Source organism: Leiobunum rupestre, chromosome 2 (genome assembly GCF_980474605.1).
Source record: "Leiobunum rupestre chromosome 2, qqLeiRupe1.1.hap1, whole genome shotgun sequence".
Classification (NCBI taxonomy): Eukaryota; Metazoa; Arthropoda; class Arachnida; order Opiliones; family Sclerosomatidae; genus Leiobunum; species Leiobunum rupestre.
The window spans coordinates 65,847,350-65,865,390 of record NC_143385.1 but is presented as its reverse complement, the minus strand read 5'-3'; the positions used below and the strand labels follow the sequence as shown (position 1 = coordinate 65,865,390).

Genomic DNA, 18,041 nt, shown 5'->3' with positions numbered 1-18,041 from the left:
CGTGGCCGTTACACATCTCGCCCTGATTAATCAGGTGGTCGAGCAGACAGAATTTGTCCCACACGTTACAATCACGAAAAAGAAAAAAAGAGCGCCATTACCATAGGTTTCCCGGCGTTAATCCAAGGCTGGACAATGGACATCCGTCCACCACTACCCCTCAATCTCAACATTAACATCATGTATAAATACATTATTAATAGTAACACTCACACCCCACTCGCTTCCGTCCATTCACACAAATTTTCTCCTGTGACTACGCATAGTTCCTGCGAAAATACTAGAGTTCAGAAATAAAATACACTAATTTAATTTTGATGAGCATTAAGCTTTACTGTTAACAGTCACATGTTTTACACATTATTATGTATTGATATAGGTGTAAATTCTAATTATTAAAGAATTAAATTAGAATTAATCACCTATATTATTTATTGGCTACATTTGTTTTTATTTTGAGACGCGCAATTTTAATTAAGGGCCCAAGATTAAGACTAGACTAAAATCAAGTGTTTTTTCATTTTCATAGAATACATTTACACTATTCACAACAATATACATCTACATTTTCTTTTATAATCTGTAGAATACTTCTGTTTAAGGGCTGGATTTTTAAAGATTTCAAGAGATTATTGTTTTTGCTACTGATTTTTTTTCCGAAAATTTCAAGCATTTTCAAAAGATATTTTCATTGAAACAAAAAATTTTAATTAAAAAACTGCAAAAATTAAAACATTTTATATAAATAACACGCAAAAACTTGACATTAGCGTTTTTCCTTTAAACCAAAATTAGTTATCTTGTAAAGTATAAAAGAAAAAAATTAAGATTTCTTTGAACTCCAGCAGTTGTTAAAAAAGTTATTTTTAAATCTAAACTTATTCTTCCGAATTAAATAACTTTTTTCTTCGAAATATATAAATTAACACACAAATAGAACAAATACATTTTTTTTCATACTGAAAAATTCACTGTATATAATAAAGTTTTTTTAGGTTGTACGTTATTTTATATTATCAATTGTTTTGAATATTTTTATTAGTTTTGGGAAGACCGTTTGCATAGCGTTTAAAACTCAAAAATTCATGAAATATCAAACTTTTTTAATATGTGCACTTTTTGTTAAATTTGTATTGGCATACTATTGGTAATTTTTTTAATATTTTCTTGTTTTTAGATAGAATTTTAAATCTCAAAAATGTTTAAGTATTTCATTCTATAAATTAAAAGCTATTTCTTTTTTTTAAACTATCATACTTTCTTTGCTAGGTGGTAGTCGAAGCCTATTTACGTGGTAATTTCAATGGGCAAAAACCTATATAATCGTAAACTTCACATTTAGACTGTTTCTAGAGAATTAAACCCAAATTTAACATTCGCTAGCTGGATTTTACAAAAATTAGCACATCTTTTAATCTCGATATAGTACTGAGGTAGTCCAAAAACTAATTTTTTTTGTTAATCTACACACGTAAAAAATTAAATGAAAAACGTAAAGTGTATTCTTTTTGTAGTAAAAAAACTTTTGACTAGGGTTTGTTTTTTCTCATTTTACGTCACAAACATACTAAGTTTTTACTGTACACTTAAAATTTTTCTATTAACGTGTGTTAATTTTTTTCCCTATCATATTCAGGAACTGTTGACTAGGTGTATGTTTTTTACCTGCAATTACGAGTTATTTTTATCAACTTACACGGGAGCATACCCGTTGACATTCAAAATTAAGATCTAAATCGCTACTAAAAACCCACATTTTGATTTACCATTTGTGCTGTTTATTTTTAAATCCGATGAGTTTTCAAACGTTTTTTCAAGTTATCGCACTGTAGCATATCACAAAACTTGATCAATTATCTGTACAACGTCTTGTTTTTTCCCAATTTTATAGCATACCGCACATATTCACCAAATAACCGTAGCAACCTTTTATTTAATTAATATTTTTTTTCTTTCGTCGAAGTTTAAATTTAATTACATATTATAGTACAAGTCCTCAAAATAAATAAGTGCAGACTTTTAAGTGTAAGGAAGAAGGTGGTACGGGATATATAACGCATTTTAAGACTCGTTTAGGCTAAAGTTAAGCAACGTTATCCGCTGTGGTAACTTTCAAGGGGGCAGAATATAAATTATTTACAAAAATAAAGTAAGAACGTTAAACAATAAAATTTTTAATTTAGAATGCTAAACAAAAAACACGTGTAACATTTAAATGGGATTTTTTTGCCGTATTTTTATGGGTACTTTTTTTAGAAAAAAAAACGAAACGCGGAACTATGGAACTGCAATATTAGTGAAGTAGTAAGAATGGTATTTTCTTAAATATATTGCTGATATGTCAAAAATTGACATTTTTATACCGTAGAATTTTTATAATAAGTTCCTCTTATTCTTAAGAGGTCCGTATAACATAGCCCCTGATAAAATTTATCAATGTAGACCTTTTTAGCAATGAAAAGAAAAACTTCTAAATCACTGTCTTTGTATTTACGGGGGGGGAAATTAATTCCCGCGCCGGCGTTTACGCGCAAGCTTTGACTTAGAAGCGATTGGCTTAACCGTAGTAGTGGCCAACTTTAGTGGTTCATCTGGAGTTCCAGTCGCCTCAGTTACGACAGACCTGGTCGAATCGGTGCCTGAGCCAGCAACTCGGTCAGTCAAATACTGTTCGGTAGTAACTCTGATGGTGTCCTTTACAAAGGAGCTCGTGGAATGCTGGTCCGCCTGTGGAGTTGTACCGCCAGTGCCAATCGAGTACACCTCAGTAACGGTACCGTACTCCGTTTCGACTTCCTCAATAATGGTGTCATTACCTTCGTCTTGAAGGGAAATGTAGAGGCGGGTTGCGTTGAGCCCGCCTCCCAGTGATCGACGTGAAATTTGGTGACGATCACCGAAATCAGCACCCAAACAACTGCCCATAAAAGAACAGCAGATTTTTCCATTCTAAAAATGATCAAATTATTGTAAGTAAAACTATATAGTCTTTCTATAAATCACATTGGCTCTAGCAGTTTGCCAAAATGATCTCTACGTCACTAGAGGTAAGTTATCAATCTAACCTTTATTTGGAAATATAAGCTTTAAGTAATTTGAGCTTTCATAAAAATAGTCACATTTCAACGTCCATTCCAAAATCCATTAACTATGTCAATGGATTTGTTCATATTATCAAGCCTCTATTTAAAAATGACGTAGATCCATTTTTCTAAAATGCTTTTCCAAATTTATAGAAATAATTTTGAAATGGAAGCTTACATTCGCCATTTTAAATGTTTTAAAACAACGAACACAAAGAGAAAACTTTACTATAATTCCCTTAATACGGGTAAAAATTGGTAAAATTTTCCTAAAAGAATAAGCAAGGAAGTACGGTAAACTTTTTTGAACCACTCGTGCACAATACGAAGGCTCAGACAGGTGCAATTCTCTCAAAATTTAGGTTTATTGAGGGTGGACAGTAAAAGCAAGCCAGAATTTTCAAAAATTATGTAATCACTGCATAAAATTAACAGTGAAATAAATATACAAGTAACTTAAAATCCTGCAACAAAACCATGCAAAAACGTGAATAAATTTAATTAACTGAAAACTTAACGTGAAAATAAAACAACTTAATTGCTAAGTGATTTGTGAAAATATTGCGAAATGAAAACGTGAATGGGTGTAAACAAAAGTGAGCAACATAAATAAAAACATGGGTGGGTTTTGTGCGAATATGAGGTGTTATAACAACAAAAAGTGCGTTTTTACCGATGGAAGCTATAACCGGAGCTCACCGAATGCTCACAGTGAGGAACCTAGAGTCGAAATTTTCACCCAACAGGGAAAATCAAGGAACGGAAAAAAGGGTTAGGAATTTGTTAGTAAACCATGTAAAGCCACCACTCCGTCATATTAAATTAGTCTGTTATTTTCTGCGTGGCCAAACTCTTTCTGCATAATCTTATTGAAAATTTTCGGAAGAATTTCATTTTGAATTCCCGCGCTAGTTATTTGTCATACCTATTGCGTAATTGCGACATCTATCGGTAACTGCGTGAATCATGTTTTCGGCGGAAAATTTGAATTTTTGACGCAAAAAGAAATCATGAGTCTACCTACTAAGCCTAGGAACTTAACCCTTTAAAATATTCAAACTCCATTAACGAATACTTAATAATATCATTATTATGCCTAACCTAACCACAGAAAGAGTTTAGCACTTCCTCTCCTCGTGTGCTAATCAAACTTGCACCAAGCACACCAACATATGCCAATTGAACTAAATAGCTAGAGTGAGTTTTAATTTTCAGGTTTAATAGTTGGCTGTTTAGTATATAACGTATAGAGAAGGGGATAGATAAAAGGATTGGAAAGGTAAAAAGCAGTTCAGTTGCGAGAGAATTGCATCGTCTTTAAAGTTTACATAGCAAAAGCTATTAGGCTAATGTTCCCTCGTTTAAGATAAATATCATAAAAACGAAAGTAGAAATGAAAATTAGAAGATAAGCACCAAAAATAGGTGGAAAATGAAAAACAGAATAAAAATGGGAAGTTGTACTGGATCTTTTTAAAACTGGTGCAAATTTGTTTAGTCACGGGTTAAATAAAAAGTTAAAATAAAATGGGTATTAAATTAAAAATTGGCAGGGATTATTAAATAAGAGGTTTACTAATTAACCATTGTTAAAAAGTAAGCCTTAGGTATGTCCTTAAACCTTGGTTATATTTTTAAGCCTTCTCAATGTTAAATAAGTCTTTAAGTAGCAACCTCATTTTAAGCTTTGCGTTAAATTAAATTTTAATTTTGGTTAGTCAAACTGAGACAAATTATAAATGTCTTTGGGAAAAGTCAAAATGAAATGATAATGACAAATAAACTACACTACATCACTAAAACTACAATGCTTAAAACTATGAACCAAAAATTATCTTACATTGCATTTGCACGAGGAACATGGATCTTGTGTATGTGGAACTTTTTCACCAGAGAGGTACATTTTGCCTGCGAAATTGCAGCCTTTAGTACCATTTTCATAAGTACTACAAGGATCATCGGGACAAATAGGGCAGCAACTACTGCTGGGGTCGATGATTGGATTATCGCATCGAGCCGGTTTGCAGGTCAGCGGCCAACAGTCCATTTCACCATACTGCAAAATAATTGAGGCGTTAAGAAATATAAGACATACTATACGAAAGGAATCTTACGAGGCACTCGCAGGTTTCACACTGATAAATCCATTGATCTCCATTGCGGTAGACAATGTTGGCCTCCTGGTGATGGCAGGTGGAGGATCTATCACATTCCGGGCAACAAAAGAGGTCTACTTCTGGATTAGCACAGTCACATTTCTCACTGCCGCAAGTGGTTACGCCATCCTTGCATGAACAGGACCTGCAAGATTGGCCATAAGGATGCCAAGATGCCCCGTTGAACCTGGTTATGTCATCATCTACACAATCTAAAGAAAAAATATAAAGAAATGTTATTTAAACTAAATGTTACAGTTTACCAAAGAAATGGCAAACAGAAATAGCAATACCTAGAGAGCATGTCGAATTATTAATACACTCGCAGCGATATCCACCAATTTCATTAACACAGTTGGCAGATTTTTGGCAAGTATGAGCACCATTTTTACATTCATCAATATCTAGGATTAAAAATTTGTTACAAGTTAAAAAAGTCAAAAATTAAAGAAATTTTTGTAATTATTAAAGGCGTACCATGACACTGAATGACAGAGTTAGCGGAGACTTGGCTTTTGAAACCGGATTTGCATTGGCAGTAGTACCAGCCAGGCATATTAACACACACTGTATCAGAATGACAATGGTGCGTCCCCGTACTGCATTCGTCAACATCTAACAGTAAAAATAAAGAGTTGAGAGACAATGATAAATAGAAAATGTACGGTAATCTTACCAATATCGCAACTTTGCCCCTTATAACCAGACTGACACGCGCAGATGCCTGGAGCTGTGCAATTACCATTTTGACACGTTTGATTGCAAACAGCTTTAATAAAAAGAATCATTTATAGTTAAAAACCTTAAGATAATGACATTGCCAATTAATACTTACGCTGGCATTTGAAACCATCGCCTGTGAATCCCTCTTGGCAGTGACATTGGTAGCTGCCAGCTGTATTTATACATCTAGCATTTTTGTCACATTGGTGGTCCTGCGCTTTGCATTCGTCATACTCTAAAAAATTAGAATATATTAAATAATTGGATAATAAAGTAAGATTCGATCATTTGAGGGTAAAATTGTTAAATCAACTACAATGATCTGTAAAAAATACTAACCAACGCAAGTATAGAAGTCTTGTCTCGTATAACCAGGTAAGCACTGGCAGGTGTACGAACCAGGAGTATTAACGCAAACAGTGTGCGCGTGGCAGTGGTGCCCGTAGTATCCGCCCAAGTCCAAGCACTCGTCAATATCTGTACAAATTGTGCCAGTGCCATTGTACCCAGTCTTGCACTCGCAAGAATATTTAGTGTGACCATTCACACAAACAGAGTTCTCATGGCAGTCGTGGCCAGCGGCGCAGTAGTCGGTTCCTTTGAAACAACCAAATTTATAATGACAGCCAAAGTAATTAGTGGTTGAAAAATAAGATGATAATTACCCCTGCAACGAAGACAACATTCGCCAGAAATGTTTAGTTGATCGCTTTTGGAACAGTTTAACTTGGGACAGACCACTTTAGGGTCTAGCCTGTGACAGTCCATGCGTCCATTCTATAACAATAGAAATTAGCGTTAACCATAGAACTTTAATAATACAGACAAAATGCTAAGATTATTACGTACTTGACAAACGCACTCCATACATTTGTCTTTACTAACTCGTTCACCATGCGTATACTGAATGCCAGACACCATACATGTTTCTGTAGCGTAGAAAAAAGTTATCAAACTGTAGTAATGAAAAAAACCTCCAATTAAAGGTTCCTACCAGGACACTTAGCGCAACATTCTCCTGGTTGTTTGACTGGTATTTTGCAATTAGTCTCTTGGCATTTTATATGCTGGCACTTGATTTCTCCATGCGCACACGTGCATAAGTCACAGCCCTCTCGCCACAAGCTACCATCAACGTGTAAACTGTCATTTACGTAGCAATGTTTTTGACACTCGCACTCCTCCACCGCCGCTAAACGGCTTTCGGCTTGTAATAGCTATAAAGAATGTTTGTTAGATTTTGTTAAGCAAACTATAAATTAAAATAAGTTTGAGCTTACCCTATCGTTTAATTGTTGAATAATACTTTCTAAGTGAAATACTGAAACTTGTAATTGTCGAAACTGTCCACATGTTGGACACTCTGGAAAGAAAACATAAGTATTTCCTTTAGATGAGATAATTTCATAAAAAATTTAACCTACTGTAAATAATCCCCATTACCCCTATCTCTAATTTAAATGCCAAAGCACTAAATAGCATCCCGGGTGCCACGTCCGCGACGTCATAGTAGGGAGTTAGATACTTTATTTATAGGGTTGTTGTTAGAGAATAACATGGAAAAGTATCGTATAAAAGAATTATTATATTCGATGAGCAATTTAAACACCAGATGGCGATAATAAATACGTCAATGAATTAAAGGCAAATTTTTTTTTGAACCTCTTAACAATAAACGGTTGCCACTAGGCATAGTGGAGTCTTGGACTTATAATATGTAAATTAATTATTATTAATTAGTTATTAATATGTAACATTATTAATCCAAGATGGAGTAATGGAGTTAAAGGTCCTAGCACACGTCAGCTGATTATTAAAGAGTTTCTAACCCGAAAAACCATGAGCAGTCTGCGTAATATTTAAAAGAGAGATCCTCTAAAATCTATAAGGTCCATGGGAATAAGATTTAGTTTTTTTTTTGGAAAACGGTTTGTAAAATGCTCTGGTTAGCGAGAACGTTCAACCTCAAAATCTTTGTTGATGATTGTTGAAGTGCTTCTCTTAAAGTACTTAACGACCTCTAGCTCAGTCACGCCACTAGTGGCGCAAGTCTCTTCTTAGATCCCAGAAGGATTCCCAATTATGGAAAAACCAGTTAAATTTGAGCTAAAGAAATCGCAACTTAAATTTAAACCATTTCCAACAATACAGCGATTTAACCCCCCCTAGAGCCTATGGGTGACATGAAACGCAGCTGCAAGATCACTCTCAATCCCGCCTGAGGCCGGACTAAGTAACTGAGCCCCACTCCTACGAACAGTATAAAAAAAGCTAAATAACTTATTCAAAAAAATAGATGTTAGTCCAGCGTGCGTCGGTCGGGGGCGTAGGGATATCAAAATTAGTGGCACGCGACAAAGCGCGTCCGGTCTTTGTTTGACGATAATCACGTGACACTGGGCACGCGCCTGCCCTCGCTTTCAACTCGAGCGACACCTGTGAACCGGCACCAGCCAAGCGTGTCCGACTGCACAAAAAAAAACTGGAAGAGAAACTAACCAAAAAACCCACTAAGCCCATGACCCAACAGAATAAGCGAGTATATTTGATACTGAACGTTAGATTTGTGCCTTGAGGGGATAACGGTTATTTTTATTACCCGGGGGGGGGGAGGGGTAGAAGCTACTCGTTTAATTTGTGTATAAGTAGCATCAGAAGTGTATAATGCCTTCGCAAGTTCCCTGAATTCACCAAAGTACACGATAGGAAATTTACCACCCTAATTACTCAGTCTACCGTCGTAGAATTTGAAAATTTCAATTATGAACAATAATTTCCCCCGGTAAAGTTTAAGAAAGTCATTATACTAAGCTTCTTTCTTCTGAAAAGCAATTGTAATAAGGAGCAAGATACTTCTCTTAACATATATTATACACTTTTGACAATATCAAACGAGAGTCAATACAACTGTACCTCAACCTCCCCAAACTTATCAACAATCCCAGCAATTTTGCTAATAAGATACTGGTCAGTAAAAAATGTATTACCTTGGTCAACGTGCGGACATTGCATGACGTAGCCATGCGCCCTCCCAACGATTTTTACATCTTGAAGGTATCCCTGGAACACGAAACAAAAAAAAAACAATTAGCACCATTCAAAATGGTCAACAAAGAAGCAAAGGTGTACCTTAAATAGGAAGTGGTTAAGATTCCTCTGTCCTAGCCAGAGGGTCAAATTTTTATTTTGCAGTTTACAGTCAACCTCGCGGATGACCCTTCGGTAAATTTGTGAGCAATTGACGAAGATGGTGACGTGGGTACCGCTGACCGACACGGCGACCTGGTGCCACGACCCATCCGCTAGTCTGTACGGAAAGGTTTCCACCAACACCTTATCGCGATGACTGTAATGCAACCTTAATTCGTCGCGTCGTCCGCTACTCTGCAATTCCAGGAACCTGAGAGAGAAAGACCAAGGCTTAGTGCGGCTCTTAAACAAAAAAGGCGTAAGAACGGAAGAGGTGGAACTAACCCGGGAATGGGTTTAATCAAATTACCAGTCACGTCAATGGATTGTTAAAAGCAAAGAATTCCGAGGAATTCGGTCGGTCTTGTTATATTTATAGAGCCCCGTGTCCCCTTTATACCATTAATCGGAATTGCGCGCTCCAAGTGAGTCGCGTACCTGGCGTCACGCGTTCGACCCCAGTGACATTTTGGCTAGAAGACTAATCTGTTATTCCCCTTAATGAATTTCACGTGAACCGATTTAAGAGAGGCACTCTGCTTCACATCGAAACAATATTCAGTAGTTAGGGAGGGTGACAGTATGAAAGATTTCATTTAGAAAGCTCCACCGAAAGTTTGACAGGTTTGTTGGACCCGTCAGGGCGGACATTTGTCCAAGTGTCGTACAACTTACAGTGAAAGTCATAAAAAATATACTATTTAACCTCGAAATCTATCCTAAAATCCAATTTCCAAAATATCAGAATCGGTATAAACCGAACCGGAAATCAGTTTCGGACTTTCTATAATCACTTGGCATTGAAAATAACGTATGGAAAATTTGCATCTGACCTGATCCGACCTATGTTTCAACTTCAGACACACACTACGCAAAAATATTGTATTAAGGCTGGTTTTGGGAAATCAGACCAAAAATTCTTGAAATATAGGGTTAAAAAATTCACAAGATCTGGCAAAATTGATTGAATTTCGTAAAATAAATACAATAACATTGACAACTGATAGTAATGTTTTGGCTGAGTTAAGACTTCGTTTAACTAAACTGAGAAATTAACAATGTTAGAGGTAAACTATGGATATATAGTTCGATATTGAGAATATAGATGGCGCTATGTTTTCTATACTAGGAGCTTTAAAGAGTATTTGGAAAACAATGAAAACCAATTTTCCCAGGGTTATTTATGTAATTTATTTTACGTAAATATCGAAGTTTCTCGGTTTTTGGAAAACTGGAGCCATATTTGATCCGAAAAGGGAAATTTGGAAAACTGGGGTCATTTTTGATCCGAAAAAGGGAAATTTGGAAAACTGGGGCCATTTTTGATCCGAAAAAGGGAAAGTTGGAAAACTGGGGCCATTTTTGATCCGAAAAAGGGAAAGTTGGAAAACTGGGGCCATTTTTGATCCGAAAAAGGGAAAGTCGGAAAACTGGGGCCATATTTGGTCCGGAAAAAAAGGAAAGTCGGAAAACTGGGGCCATATTGATCCGAAAAGGGAAATTTGGAAAACTGGAGCCATATTTGGTCCGGAAAAAGGGAAAGTTGGAAAACCGGGGTCATATTCGGTCCGAAAAGGGAAATTTAATTTTCGAGATCTGGCATCACTGGTCCAGGCTTCATAGCCGACTAGTAGTAGGTTGTTTACCTGTTATTTCCCTGCGAGAAGGCCAAAATGGTGCCGGCGTTGCGGGTGTCCTGTTTCATGGAAGCCATGAGTGTGAACTCGTTGCTCTGGGAAAGGATTTGCGTGGCCCGCTGCAGGACCTCCGCGGGAAGTTGGATGTCGCGGCCCTGGTCGCCGCTCAGGAAGACAGTGGTGGAGAGAGACGGCTGGAGTCCCTCGCTGGGGGAGACGCTCAAGCCTCGGTAGGAACGATTCGACAGCGACAGACCGGCGATCAAGTCCACTTGGTAGCGAGCTTCTATTAGCAAGCCTGCTGCTAATTGGACAAACACACAAGATCGAAAACAATCTATTAGAATTTATCGACTACTCGGACCAACAAAACAAGCAAAAAATAACATCCCCGAAAACTCAGTTGAAATAGCTAATGATTTCGTTATTGCCTAACACATTTTGGGCTTTTAGATTAAAGTTTAAATTAAAGTGGCAGAGACATATGAGCCCCCCCCTTGACGCTTAAGCTTTGCTTGATGATTTGTTACTACACCCATAGCTCAAGATGTCTTTTAGCTCCCCCCCCCCCCCAACGAGAGTTTTGTCGGTATCCGCCACTGTATTAAAACAAGTAAAAAAAGTTTACAAAAATGCTTCTAGATGCTTCTAGGTGGCAGCACCTTCCGAGGACTTTGAAGCAAAGGCGAGTGGTCTGCGATCTATTGGCTTACAAACACCACGTGTTTAATCAGTTAAAAATCACGTGATTCCGAAAAGCTAATCAACGCGAGAAGTTCCCGATTTGCCACACCTGTTAGGCTAGAATATGATGATTATTCAAACTTGTTTTGATTAATACGCTATCGACATCAGTGTGAGATAATACAACTAGACAGAAGCCGCTACTTACTATAAATACTAATAAATATATTTATTGGTAAATAATAAAATTTTAAAGTATTTACTAATAAAATACGAACTTAATAGCTCTTTATAATACGAGAGGTCACGTGATTACGTTAGATTCATCGTGCAGTTAAAGTTAGAGAGCGCGCGCATATTTTAGTTTAGCTCGCGCGAAAACGCATGAGACCCTCTACACGGAAATATTAGGAAGTGCGCGCGCCAAAAAATAAAACTTTTTATACATGTATGCGTATATATTGTTTTTTAGAAAGAGCTATAATTATAGCGAAACTTTATATTAAAGTTCATTATCAGAAGCATGCATCTTGGCTAAAAAGCTTGAGGCAATTTCCATTAGAGACCTCCATATATTGATTCTATAATAATTTCATAGGGAAAATATACTTTATCAATAGTTAAATATCCCTACGCGGTGTAATTCTTAAATTCTACATCTTTAAGCGAAGTAACAAACTCGAAATAGTTTCTCGAGTGCTCCTAAAATCAATCCAAAACTCACAAAACTTCAAATAAACACTACGTTTACCCAAGCCTTGAAACACAATAGAAAACATCACACCTAAAAATCTTAACAAACCCGCTCCAAAAAAAAACAGTTTTAATAAAGTTAAAATTGTTCCTTTAGCGTGTGCAAGGCCAATATGGACTTACCTAAACGCAAAAAACACTTTAAAAAGGGAATTCGGAAACCCCAAAAAAACAGTTTCCTTAAAACTTAATAAAAGTAGCCAAAAACATCTGTAACAGACCCCGAAAAAAACCCAAGGCTTACGGAAACGTTAAAAATACTACAAAAAGAGAAGTATCCGAAATGTATTTTTTTTTTGCGTCATTTCAACTGAGGAAACGCGACAAAAATACTAGAAACTCTAGTAACCCCCTGATACACAAAACAGCGGCGGCGCCGCCTAGCGGAAAGATCAAGAAACAACACAAAAGGACGCAAAAACTTTCAAGAAAATATAGTCACCCCAATTTATAGAAAACGTTACTACAATAGCCAGGAGGGGTTTCCCTTCAATTTTCTATATAAATTGTGCAAGAAAATCTAAGCGAGCCAGTAACGCGGCACTTCAAAAATATAACCTGGGGTTTATGCCCAAAAGAGGCAAGGGGGACGGGGTTACTTTTTCGGGGTCAGTGTTGTGGAATCCGACCTACTTTAGTTCAATAGTGACATAATAATAGCGTCACGCGCACAAAAGGCATTCAAAGGTTGGCGCGCGACTGCCACGAGCGCTCCGGAGAGAACGTTTGTTAGCCCCCTCTGGGGAGCGAAGCGAGAATTAAATGTAGGATTTTTCCAGCGAAAATTTCAATTCGGTAGCAACTAGACAGCTGAAATGGTAGTTCAATAATAGCAGAAGCTTATAATAAACCCCCTCCAGGGGGAAAGGGGGAGGTGAGGAAGTACCTAACTACACCTTTTCTTCGTCGGGTTATGTGACTCGTGGACGTGCACATTTAATTGATGTAAAAACGGTCAAAAATAGTGCGTCGATAAACAATTCAAGTAGCATATTTATAAAAATCTCCAATTCACATAATACCACAGACTAGTAGTAAACGGGAGGGATCTAAGCCCGTACGGGTCACACTTCTCCTGAAATGGATTCTATAGTCGTTGTCATGAAAGTCCCTTTTAAACATTATTAACATGGACGAAATACGGGGTTATTATTAACTTCTGATAATAGCAACTGTATTAGAGAATAAACTGTAACCTCATTCCTAGCCGAGGCTTAAATCGACAGATAAGCCTCGGCATCAATAAGATTGAGGAGATATCGAATTTCACCTTTTGAACAGATATTTCTGAACCCCAAGTTCCGTATCAAATGCTATTGGGCGGTATTTAGAAGTTGAATAGGACACAATTGAGCGAATGTCACGTCGAATAAATGTGACAGTTGGTGGCTTGGGATGGAAATAAAATTTAGTTCTAGTTGGACTTAAGTGTTTTCCAATATTGTGAAGGTTTAGTGTTTCAATAAGAAATTTTTAGGGTAGGACAAAGGGAAATAGTTTCGATACAGCTCACCAGATGTCGGTTGAATGTCACTGCCGACTTTTACTGATGGTGGCTATCAACCACTCTTAGAAAGTCTGTACATCGATTACGCCGTATTACGCTTAGATTAGCACTGCCAAAGGCAGGGACTTCAAAGATTACGCATAATCCCATTAGTACAGTCAAAGGTACGGCTCTGTACACAGATTAAGAGGAGTGATCAGCCCCCCGGCGCTAGGTATCTCGCGAATAAAATTGTCTTCGCAGTACTACCAGCCACTTTTTCAGAAATTGCCCAAGTTGGTCACTTTCTCTAGAGTACTACCCATGCATAAAAACTGCCCTGAATATAGGACAAATATTAAAACAATCCCCCCCCCCTCACCTTTTTCTTCCGCCACAAAAACAGCAAAGTTCAAAAACCCGTTAAGTCTTGCCAATCACAACAATTTAATTAAAAACGACAAAAGGCTTAAAAAAAACGCGTCGTTTACCGCTAGGAAAATATTAAAAAGGCGGGAACCACAGCTGTCGTCAAAAACGCCGGCAAAACGCAATATATCCAGGGTGTTTTTTTCTCTGCTTTTTTGCGTCTTGTGCCGCCCGAGACGTTTTCTCGAGCCAAATTTTTTTCTTTACAGATATAATTTTAAGTGTCGCGAGCCAGGGAAGACACAAACAGGTGACTTTGGAAAGCTAAATCATTCTAAACGAGGCCTGACGAAGCTTTTTAAGACAAGTTAAAGATAAAGTCTCCCGAAATTTACGTTGGCTGAGTCAAGAATTCGTCTGCTACAGCGAGGGGAACAGGCAGAGAAGAAACCAGCCCATGGCCTATTGGCCAATTTTCAACACTTAATTTATTACATTTCGTTTAAGGAAGACCGTGTGTTTTTTTTAAGGACGATTTGTCGATTACGTAAGCTTTCCACGTTATTGCGAATCAAGGATTAACGTTTTTTTTTAAAGTAGAAAATTAACCATTTTGTTTAAGGTTAATTTTTACGAATACTAATTGATAATAACACTTGTTAATTGCTTTTCAATTTTATGGCAGAGGATTGGCTGTACATTTTGACCGTTAAAATAACCAAGTCTCAGAATAAATCCGGCAACACATCGCAGGTTCCAATGGGTGTAAATTTCCCGCCAAACCGCGGAATCATGTACTCCACATTTACTGAGTGTATTACACCGTTAAGTGCGGAAATTTCACTGCATAGGGATAATTATTTAATTATACGCCGCACAATTGTTTCTTTCAAAACTTATTTTGACCAAATTATCGAAAGCGCATGTTTTAAGTGAATAACCTTTCCAGTATAATGATAATAAATATAATAATCAGCTACGCCAATACCCAAGGCACCACTTATAATGCCTTTAAACAGGTGGCCGGGTTACAATGCGTAGGAGGGTGGTGGCAAGCCCTTCATGCCACGCGAGCCAACAGCTCTCTACACTTACTATTACCGCTAACCTGTACAAGTTATTGTGTGAAATAGGAAACATTCAGTATATATATACTAAACAGATCATACGATTGGTAACGTTGGATTTAAAGGAAATATAACCTGCAAAGACCCCTTAAATTTTTCATATAACATTTCTAAATCCAAAGGCAAGAGCGGCCAGAGCTGCAAACTTTGGTGTCCCACACCAAATACCGGAGGTTATATTCCATTTAAGATCCGGCATATTTAAAATATCTACTCTCAAAAATTCAATGCAGTACAGGAAGGTCAATAAAAATCGGTGAAATTTGTTAATAAATCCAAATGACCAAATAGCTCAGAGGTCAAAGACCTAACCAGAACACATAAATAACAGTTAATGGCTTATACAACCTTAAAAATTATAATTATACATTTTAAATCCAATTTTTTTTATTTCTTTAAATACACAATCGTCCTTGTAGAACAAGGTTGAAAACGAACCCACTCGTAAGATATCAGACATACTTAATGAAAGTAATTAATGGTAAAAAAAATATATATTTGATAATCAAGGTTATATCTCCGGTACTACGCCGGGTATCAGTTAAGGTCTAAAGGACCCTCCAGACAAATATGCAAATAGTGGTCATAAACACGTTTTCTCTGGCGAGAGAATTGGAAACGTGTGCGGGGTGTCGATTGGCCGTCGCGACGCCGACATGATGTTTTTCAAACAAGACAAAATCAATTGTATCGTACGACCAGGTATGCGTTTTGGCGCGTAAAACCGGCGAGAGCCCGGCCCTATAGACGTAAACAAACCAAACTCATATTAGCTAAGGCTTACAGACCTTGAACACTGCTTCACTTTTGACCGAAAAACCGCACAAATTAACTTTGTTAAGAAATTTATTTAGGGCTAAAAGTCCACAATTTTTTTAGGTCTACATATTTTATATTCATATTCGTGTAAAGTTAAATAAAATAAGTTAATATTTGTTTAGGTGTAAATAATTAAAAGGATTTAAATATTTTATATTAATATTTGTTTAGGTGTAAATAATTAAAAGGATATAAATATTTTATATTAATATTTGTTTAGGTGTAAATAATTAAAATGGTCTTAAATATTGTACATTAAAATTTGTTTAGGATTAAATTGTTTAAATTAAAAAGTAGTTTTTTCCCCCGAGTTATTTAAGACTAGATTACACCCAATCATTAAATTAATATCATTTTAAGTGAAAATGATTAAAATAGTCTTAAAATTAAAAAACTTAATTTGTATTAAAAAATTTTCATTTAAATAAAGGACAATCACTTCTATTTAAAAATCATCTGCAGAAAATTATTCCATAAAATAACCTACGATAATGAAAACCGTGACCAAAATGAAGTTTCAGGTGTTAACGTAACACAAGTATGAAAAACACACAGCGTCAATTTCATCACTTTCGATTAAGGTTGACTACGTTGCCACAAATCATGAATGAAAATTCATTTACTACTATTACATGTACAGAGTGTTTGATTTCATCAGTCTCTCAAAGCGTGAAAATTTATAAAATGCAAGACGATTTCGGGAACCACAAGTGCTTTTAAAATACCCTAATAGGAATTGCGTAAACAGCGTGCAGCGGCGCAAAATTCCAAAGACAAATTAAACCCACGTACGAAAACAAACATATCTAAAATTGAAAAATAACGCTCCTCTAATCTGTTCTAGGTACATTATAAACACTTCCGCGTTACCCCTGTACACGAAATGTATGCTTAACAATTTATTGATACCGTGTCAATCGCGTACAGAGCGATGGACAGTTCGTCTTATATAAAGTAAGAGTTCCATCATAATTCTTTCGAACTTTAACTAACCATTTAATATAAAACTTATTTGACGTATTAAAAATTGTCAATTCTTGAGTTTAAGACTTTAAATACACCTCCAATATATAAAATTTGACTCCCAGATTAGCGCAACTTACAGTCGCAAGCGATATCGAAAAACTAAATGTCAAAAACCGTAAGAACCACCCAACCAACAACCTCTATAACTTAAGTATTAAATAAATCATCAAAAAACTCACCAATATCAGGGGCTAAGCTTCCCAGTACAGCTCCCAGCCAAACCAGGACAATGAGCATGCTGGGTAAGTGTGCACTACCATTCAGACGACAATTTTAACGAAGGATTCCACGTAAATGATACATTCAGAGAATTTTACTCAAATCAACGGACGAAAATCAACCGCACCACCAACACAACAACAACCACCCAACTTTAAAAATAACCGTAAATCCCAAAAATATCCGACGGCAAAGGCCCTAAAAATTTTAATTATTTTAAAATAAAACCTTTTTGGCTAAAGTAGTTTTAAAAAAAGGTCCGTTTCACGTGGAGCAGCGCGCGCGAACTTGCGCGAGCTTCGGTGTGTTCGTAAAATCCATGCTTTTACGGGTTCCGCCGTCACGTCGCGCGAGGAATACAATGGTAGGAGCGATGTAGACCGAAAAATACCGTTGGAACGAACAACCCGGCGTCTGATCCGACCGTATTCGAGCTTGAAAATGACATAAGCTCCCAAGAGCAGTTACCTCTCCGCCGGGAGGGGGGGCAGACGAAGCCGAGTTGTTGGGGGAACACACTGAGAGAGAGAGAGGTCGCTTTTTTGTTAAAAAACGGAGGCTCCAAGAGAACTTCCAAGAGCTCGGGTTCGTAAGGTAGACTCCGCTCGAGACCAATAGGAACTCGCCTTCCCAGCCACGTGCGGACGCGATTTTCAATGGCTTTAACGCGAGGGGGTCTACCCGTTGTGTGCGTTTTTTGTAGGTGAGTTGGTTAAGGTGCTGAGATAGAAATGATATGGTATTTTAAGTGTGGGGATGCCAGTTCACATT

At 36.9% G+C, this 18,041-nt stretch overlaps 1 protein-coding gene across 2 annotated transcripts; it reads right to left on the bottom strand.

Annotated features, from left to right (window-relative positions):
• Positions 1–1,883: 1,883 nt before the first annotated feature.
• LOC149958808 (protein kinase C-binding protein NELL1-like) lies at positions 1,884–17,785 on the bottom strand. 2 transcript variants are annotated; one of them, XM_090166203.1, is made up of 16 exons: positions 17,231–17,785; positions 10,797–11,088; positions 9,091–9,361; positions 8,949–9,021; positions 7,242–7,324; positions 6,956–7,178; positions 6,811–6,890; positions 6,627–6,738; positions 6,301–6,558; positions 6,074–6,196; positions 5,915–6,007; positions 5,716–5,853; positions 5,532–5,642; positions 5,197–5,450; positions 4,923–5,138; positions 1,884–2,949 (listed from the first exon to the last, which is right to left on the bottom strand). In XM_090166203.1, exons 1-16 carry the CDS (start codon positions 17,286–17,288, stop codon positions 2,506–2,508), a joined length of 2,829 nt encoding a protein of 942 aa, XP_090022329.1. In that variant the 5' UTR covers positions 17,289–17,785; the 3' UTR covers positions 1,884–2,505. The 2 variants fall into 2 exon arrangements, with proteins under 2 accessions (XP_090022329.1, XP_090022328.1); XM_090166202.1 differs by having other exon boundaries at positions 10,797–11,091; positions 17,231–17,784.
• Between the last annotated feature and the right edge of the window lie 256 nt (positions 17,786–18,041).